We start from the raw sequence: 8,070 nt of genomic DNA on the forward strand, positions 1-8,070 counted from the left end.
ACTAAAAACAGGACATTGTAAAAAATAATACACACACACACACACACACACACACATATATAGTAGAAAATTTAGAATATACAATTTAGAAAATAATTACTTCCCCATATTACCCAGATTGTCTCATTTGTTCATGCAACAAGTACGTACCAGGCACCTGCTAGATCCAGCACTATTGGAAGTGCCAGGGCATGACCATGCTAACATTCTGGCCTCTGGCTTTTTCAGTCTTTTTTCTGACTTTGGGGTCCAGGTTTTTAAATTGTGATTTTAACCACTGCATAAGAATCTGTCATTTGATTTCTCTACCTGTGAGTCTTTTGTTGGACATTTATGTTATTTCCATTTTGTTTGGGGGGAGGTACATAACAAATAACATTATAATGGATATCCTTGCACAGAAACCCTTGGACGGTTGTCTACTTGCTGGAGACTGAATATAGATTCAGAGAGTAGTAGGACAAGAGCCCTACCCTCCAGAGGCTCCCATCCTGTGGAGCCAGCTGGCTGTAGGCGGGTGTGGTAGGGCCCTCTAAGCAGGAAGAAACCCTTCTGGCCGCAGGGCCCTGGAACACTTGTGTGTGAAGTGGCATCTGAGGAGGTGGGCAAGCAGGGGGCAAAGGTTAGGATGGTGGGGATGCCCTCCTTGGGAACAGGCTGGGTGGGTTAGGGAGGGCCCGGCACCAACAGAGAGAGGCTTGGCTCCTGGCACAAGCTCTGAGAGCCCAGGGCACTGTCCTGAGATTCAGTGCTGGTGTGCTGCGGGCCTCTTCCACTGCATCCCTTCTGTCCATTGACAGATGTTTGCTGGGGGGAAGCTTCTTTTTGGAGGCTGTGTTTTGAATGGATATGGCTTCAGCAAGCAGAATCTGCTGAAACAGATCTTCCAGGCTCGACAAGACTGCAAGATGGGCTACTTCCTGCCAGACAACTACAAATTTAGGTAAAACAGGAAAAACTCGGGATGCAGGGCAGGCACGGGGTGGGAGGAGACATTGCTATAGGAGGGACACTGGTGGGAACAGAAGCTGGCAGCAAGCAGAAGACTTCGCAGGTGACAAGGGGGATTGAGGCCGTGCTGTTGGTTTCTTTGGGATACAAGTTGGGGGAAGGTCCCTCTTAGAGAGTGGGGGACATGGTATGGTTTGCACAATGCTGGTTTCTGTGGGGAAATAATGAAGACAGGTTTGTGTAGGGGTCCTAGGGACACCTCCACCTTCTGTTCCATTACACCCCACCCCATCCTGTGTGTAATCCCAGTGCTGCTTCTGTTTACCAGCAGGGCCACATAGACAAGGGTCCCTCATGAAGTGAGGCCAGGCTCTTGTGAAGGGAAGTGGGATGGTGCTGCCTTACCACTGCTTCTTGGCCACTGAGTGCCGGCTTTTCAACCAGGTGATGCTCATCTATTGAGCGCCTCCCAGGCCCGGCTTGGGTGAGGCAAACAGAGGTAGGTCTCTTGGCTCAAGAAGCGTGGAGGCTTGTCCAGGGAAAGAACCCACAGTTTACGACATTGCTGGAGGCTGTGTTAAGAGTGGATTCTGGAATGCCTGCGCTGTACTGTGGGCCAGGTCCCATGACAAGGTGGGAGCCCCAACTCTGCTCTTTGTAAGCCGGGGGACCATTTGCCTCCCTAATCCTCATTGTCCTCACCTTTAAAATGAGAATGTTAAGTCCCACCTCTTAGGAAAGTGTGTTTGCTGAGGTGCCATATACCATGAAGTGAGGAGCAAATACACATAAAAAGCATCACCTGCCTGCACACATGGGCTACCTGGGCCCGCACTCCCCAGTGCGCCGAGTTTGAGCCATGCCAGAATGTCGGCCTGACCCTAAAGAGGTTCCTCTGGGATGAACCATAGAGGTCATGCCCTGAGCCCTGCATCTGGACCGTTTAATAGAGAAGGGATCCCAAGGACCCTGTGGACATCGGGCAGGGCAGATGCAGCCAGGTGCAGAGAAGAAAGTCACCGAGACCCCACGGCCTGAGACTCAAGGAGGGCTTGGGGGTCCTTCAAGACCAACTAGCTCATTGACAGTCCCAGGGAAAAAGCGAAATGGAGGCTCTGGGTCTGCTCAGGTTCAAGAAAGAACTATACCAAAAACAGGTGATGGGGAGGATGACATCCAGGAGGCCCATACTGAAGATGAACCAAGGCCACTGGAAGGTGCCAGAGACAGCAAGCAGAGGCTTTTTCAGAGACATTTAACAGACGAGGTGCTGGGGGTAGGGGCAGGTCATAGATGGGGAGTGGAAGATGCCAAAAGCTAGTTACCAGAACATGTAGCTCTTTATCAGGCTTCCACTGTCCTTAAAAGGACCACTTACCCTCTGCCTCAGCTACTTTGTCTATTAGGCAAGCATGAGCATGGTTTGCACTGTGCTGGGTTGTGAGGATTAGGTGAGTCAGATATGTGTGAAATTCTGGCATCACTAACATCAATTGCGAGGTTACAAATTACAATTGTTAGTCCTGCTACTATTATTGAAGTGAATTCTAGGCTCCTAATTTGTTGTACGCAAGGGTCCTGAAAGGACCTCATGCTTACAACAGATTTCAGTAAGTTTTTGAGAAATGGTGGGGAAAGAATCAACAAGCGACACAGACACCAACACACAGACACACACACTGACACACAGACACACAGAGACACACACAGACAAAAACACAGACTCACACGCGCATGCACGGTCAGGGTGTTTGGAAGTGGAAAGGGGAGGATTCCTGAGACTATAAATCAGTAGGACTCCTCTTAATTCTAGAATGGCCTATTAGTTTGGCAGTTTGAAAGCACTTAGAGAAAAAAGGGAATGAAATTCTACAAGCAAATGTTGCCATAACAACAGTTCTCTTATCTACATCTATGAAGCGAACCACCACCTCAAGCTTGATGATACAAAACCACACAGCCATTTGTATTATTGTCTTGAAGGTCTGAGGCCTGGCTGGGCCCAGCGAGGTAGGGCCTGCTTGGGGTCACTCGTGTGGTCGAGTCAGAAAATAACCGGAGCTGGAGTCATTTCTTCCTTGCCAGAGATGACTTTGAATCCGCCCGGTTTTGTACAGCTCCAGTGGGAGGATTTGAGGCCGGAAGGTGAGAGGAAGGGGAGACAGGTCTGCAGAGTAAATGCAGGCAGGTGGGCAGAGCGGAGGGCAGACCCCGCCACAGAGACAGGCCTCCGTCTGGGCTCGAGTCTGTGAGGCTCCCGTGGAGAAGCAGGGTTCTGAGCAGGAAGAGGAGCTGGGTCTGACTGTGGCCAATGAAGGAGCTTGGCTGCCCAGGGACGGAGGGCTCCCCACGGAGGCCCCCCAAGCCCCAGCAGAGGATGGAGTGGGTGCCCACTGGTGAGTAGCCTGGTTGTGACAGAGCAGGACAACTGCCCGGAGATTCATGCAGGCCTGAAGAGCCAGCTCTGCCCTGAGGAGCAGACATGGGTTCGGAAGGAGCTGCGGGTCTCTGTGCACCTGTTAAGCTGTGCCAGCCCAGAGGGCCAGGTGTCCTGCATCTCATGCCCCACCTCTCTCCTCTTGTGTGTCCTTTGCTCAGCCCCAGGGCCCAGCACATAGAACCCCTTGGGACATTTTCGCTGAATGATGATCTAGAGCTGATCTTATCCCTGGGAGGTAGAGGTCAGGTTAGACTGAGGAAGGACTGGTTGCCAGAGTGTCCACTGATGAGCAGCCGCCATGGTCATCCGGCCACCCCTCCTCTACCTTCAGGAATGGGAGGCTCCTCTCCTCAGAAGCAGCCCCTGCTTTTTTTTTTTTTTTTAAGATTTTATTTATTTATTCATGAGAGACACACAAAGAGAGGCAGAGACACAGGCAGAGAGAGAAGCAGGCTCCATGCAGGAAGTCTGATGTGGGACTCGATCCTGGGACTCCAGGATCACTCCCTGGGCCAAAGGCAGGCGCCAAACCGCTGAGCCACCCAGGGATCCCCGCAGCCCCTGCTTTTAACCTAAAAGTCATGCCACTCATTCGTTTCTGAGCAACTACTGCGTGACCGGCCTCATGCTCAGCCCTGGGGATTCAGAAGTGAACACGATCTCCACATGCTTTACCTTCAATGATCCAAAGATGCAGAAATTGATTTTTAAAAAAATGAGTGAAGAGCACTGATCATTAGAGGAATGCAAGCCAAAACACAGTGAAATACCACCTTATACCCATTAGGATGGCCACTCTCCAAAAAACAAAAATGGCAAGTTTTGGCGAGGCTGTGGAGATATTGGAACCCGCGTGAACTACTGGTGGGAATGGAATGTGACATAGTGCAAGCTGCTATGGAAAACAGTCTGGGAGTTCCTCAAACAGTTAAAAATAGAATTATGATCCAACAATTTCACTTGAGGGTAGATACCTGAAAGAGTTGAAAGCAGAGTTTCGACGAGGTATTTAGTACACCTGTGTTCGTGCAGTATTATTCATAAGATCCAAGAAGTGGAAGCAACCCAAGTGCCCATCCAGGGATGAACTGATAAACTGTGGTCTGTGCATATGGTGGAATATTGCTCAGCCTTAAAAAGGAAGGAAATTCTGACACGCGACAACATGGATGCACCTCAAGGACGCTATGCTCAGTGAGATGAGCCAGTCACAAGGGGACAAACACTGCACGGTCCTACTTACATGAGGACCCTAGAGGAGTCAAACACAGAGACAGCAAGTAGGGTGGTGTTACCAGGGGCTGGGGAGGGACAGTGGGGGTTAGTGCTTCATGGGGACAGAGTTTCAGCTCGGGAAGGTGAAGAAGCCTGGAGGTAGATGGAGGTGATCCGCAGCAATGTGAATGTACTTAACGCCACAAAGCGTGCACTGAAGAACGGGTACATTTTATGTTTTATACTTTTAACCACAACTTAAAAGTGGGGGTGGGGGTGGGGGGGAGATGCTCTGTAGGTGCTAACAGCTGAGGGAGGGGGAAGGGGAGGCGCTGTTTTCCCGTTAGTGAGCTCCAGGCCTGACTGGGTCCCCAAAGCCCACCCTCCATGCTCTGGTAACACCAGGTCCCACTCTCCATCAGCCCCGGCCCAGGCAGAGGAGAGCGTCTCCGCAGCTGCCAGAACGTTTCATTTGCCAACACAGCCCAGGCCCGATGGAGGGCCTCCCTGCACAGCACGGCCGATACTCCCCGTCCTGGTCACCATGACTCTCACATCATGTAACCTGCTAGTGGCAGCTCCCACCTAGGGCTCCTTTTCCGGGGCCCCACTCGGCTGGACTCCCATTTCTTCATTTACCTGTGCTTTGAGTTCCTAGGAAATGCTGAGCTGTGACCTGTCCCTGGGGAGGGGGCGTGCAGGCAGGTAGGAGCAGCTTGGGTGGGGGCACAGGAAACTCTTTGCACCCCCGTGGTGCTCAGAAGGTCTCACGAGACGCACTCCCACAATCTACTTTCCTGCCACCTCTGTCCAACAGGAGAGCCCAGTCCACACCTCCATTTGTCATTTTTCTATGACAGAGGCCCTCCTCTCGCCTCCGCTGCTTATCTCTTGTCCCTGAAATGCCCTGCCCTCAAGCAAGTGGCATAACAGGGACTCAATAAATATGAAGAAATAATGAATAAAAGGGCCTGTCCTGCCTCTGTATTCATTAGTTTCCTAAGACTCCTGCAACAGTTCCTCAGACTGAATGGCCGACACTGGAATGTACTGTCTCCTGGTTCTGGCGGCCAGAGACAGAGGTGTGGGCAGGCCTCACTTCTCCTGAGGGCTCGAAGGAAGGATTTGCCCCAGGCTGGTCTCCTGGCTTCTGGTACTGCCTGGCTTGTGGCAGCGTTATTCCTCCAGGCTTCACATGGTGTTCCCCCATCTGTGTGTCTGTGTCCACCTTGTCCCCTTTTTCATAAGGACACCAGGTATGTTGAGTTAGAGGTCCACCCTACTCTGGTATGACATCCTCTTAACTCATGACATCTGCAATGACCCTACTTTATTTCCAAATAAGGTCACATTCTGGGGTAGAGGGGATTTGGGGAGTGGATTTGTGGAGGGGGTCACGATCTGCCCATAAGACTATACATGATGGCTTCTTTCCTTGGCCTCCTATGCTCTCTCCTGTGCCCACCTTGTGGCGCCCCCGGCACCCCCACAGGCCTTTTTGGTGGTCAGTGCTGGGTGCACAAGGGTCACTGACACAGAGTTAGGATGATCCCCTCCTCAAACAGAAGCCAGAGAAGCCGACCTCTGGGGAGTCTCTGGATCTCCAGTGGTCAGGCTCTCCCTTTACCCACCCTGGGGAGGAGAAGCCCTGTACTCTCCTCTCTCTCAGAACTGGAATGTTAGCTGGCGGTGCCAAGTGAGAGCTGCTGACTCCGGGCTCCCTCTGGCTGTGCCTCTGCTGAACCTTGCCCTCCCTTCCCTGCCTCCCCTACAGCCTTTCAGCCTATAACCCGGGCCTGGAAGACCCTGACTCAGCCAAGAAGGCAATATCAGAAGACACCCAAGGAAGCTTCTCCTCGTTGGCCCTGGGGGACAAGATGGAGGAGTCCCCTCCTGAGGCTGAGAAGAAGTAGGTGGCCACCCTGGCCTGGGGGCTGCAGGGCCCTCCTGTGATCAACAGAATGGGTGTGGCTCACAGCAGGGCCCCTGGCTCTGCCATAGGCCACAGAGTTCATGTGGGGCTAAGTGGTCTTGGGCAAGTCACTTCCCCCCCACCCTCCTACAGTACCCCACCCCCCGGGCCATCCCTGACATCTGACTCACTTAAACAACTGCCCAGGTCCAACTGGGCATCAAGCCTGTTCCCTGGAGTTACTGGCAGTGGTCTGGGTGGTGGAGATTGAGGCCTCTTGTAGACTTTGTAGTGAAACCCTACAACCCAGACCATCAGTCTGAGAAGGGTGGAGGCTGCCTGCTGTCTCCCTGCAAGGAACTTTCTAGACCTGTCAAAAGTCCACTAATGTGGCCATGTTAACTGAAGCGAATTATGTATTCTGCAAGAGCATGAAAATCACACAATTCTTATGAAGATAGAAAAGCAAAATTATGAGCACCTAGAAAGGTCACAGGTGCCGCTGGGACCCCAGGTTGGAGCAATACCCAGAGAGCCTCAGCTGTGCAAGGCAGAGGGCCAGGCCCACTTTGGCTCGGGCCAGGCCAGGGTAGGGCTCTCAGCTCTGTCCACACCAGTTCTCTCCACCCATTTCCCAGCATTTGCTTCTCTCTATTTTGATTTTTAGAACGAAACCACCTGAAGTGGACCTGCCTACTCTCAGCAAAACCAGGAGGGGCAGTAAGAAGGTGGCCTCCTGGAAAAAACAGTCCTCCAAGAAATGATGATGCCCCTATGGCTATCCAGGGCTCCAAGCCTGGACACAGCTCCTCTCACAGCCACTGCAGCCCTGCCTCCAAAGTCTCCCACCCGCTTTCTCTGAGCCTCTGCATAATAAATAAGTGTGTCTCCAGCATCTGGGTGAGGCCATGGGGTAGGCTGGCTCCTACAAGGACCCTCCCCCGCCAAGCCCTGTTCTAGGCTGAGTCCTTGGAAACTTGGTTCCTCGGACCCAGAGCTTCCTCTGTGGCCAGTTAAATCAGCCAGATAACCCCCCATTCCCAAGGAAATGGATGTCTCACTCCCAGGGGGCCAAGCCAAAGGGTCTGTTAACCCTGGGGAGGTCTTGGATGGAACTAAATTGTGCCCCCCTACCCTTAACTGGGTGTAAAGGGCTTTGCTTCTGGCCCAGGTGGAAAAGAGGGGGTGGGAGAGAAGAGGGAGGAGAGAGACAGAGAAGGAGAGGAGGAAGAGCAGAGAGAATAGATGGGGGGAGAGATGGAGAGCCACTCGGGAGAGGGCAGGGAGAGGACTGAGGGAGGAGGAAACTAGGGAAGAGGGAGAATTAGGGACAGGTGGAATGAGAGGGAAGGGAGCATGGAACAGGCTGGAGAAGATGGTGACAGGCCACTCCTGGGGGCCCTCTGGTGGCACCCAGAAAGCCAGAGCCCTGTGCACCACCACCACCACCCGCCCCCTCCGCCACCACGTGTGTGTTAATGCCCTCATTTAGCCCAGCCTCAGTGCTCTTGGGTGGATTAGAGACCCCTTCCCAGGCTGACAGGCCTGAAGA

At 52.7% G+C, this 8,070-nt stretch overlaps 1 protein-coding gene across 1 annotated transcript in view; it reads left to right on the forward strand.

Moving 5' to 3' along the window:
- Positions 1-7,282, forward strand: part of C9H3orf20 (chromosome 9 C3orf20 homolog) — a 69,024-nt gene extending 61,742 nt beyond the window's left edge. The window contains exons 14-16 of the mRNA XM_026016981.2: positions 801-943; positions 6,381-6,515; positions 7,186-7,282. Of these exons, the coding sequence (XP_025872766.1) occupies positions 801-943; positions 6,381-6,515; positions 7,186-7,282 (375 nt within the window). The remainder of the gene's footprint in view (positions 1-800; positions 944-6,380; positions 6,516-7,185) is intronic.
- Positions 7,283-8,070: the final 788 nt, after the last annotated feature.

The sequence above is a fragment of the Vulpes vulpes genome, chromosome 9 (assembly GCF_048418805.1).
Source record: "Vulpes vulpes isolate BD-2025 chromosome 9, VulVul3, whole genome shotgun sequence".
Lineage (NCBI taxonomy): Eukaryota > Metazoa > Chordata > Mammalia > Carnivora > Canidae > Vulpes > Vulpes vulpes.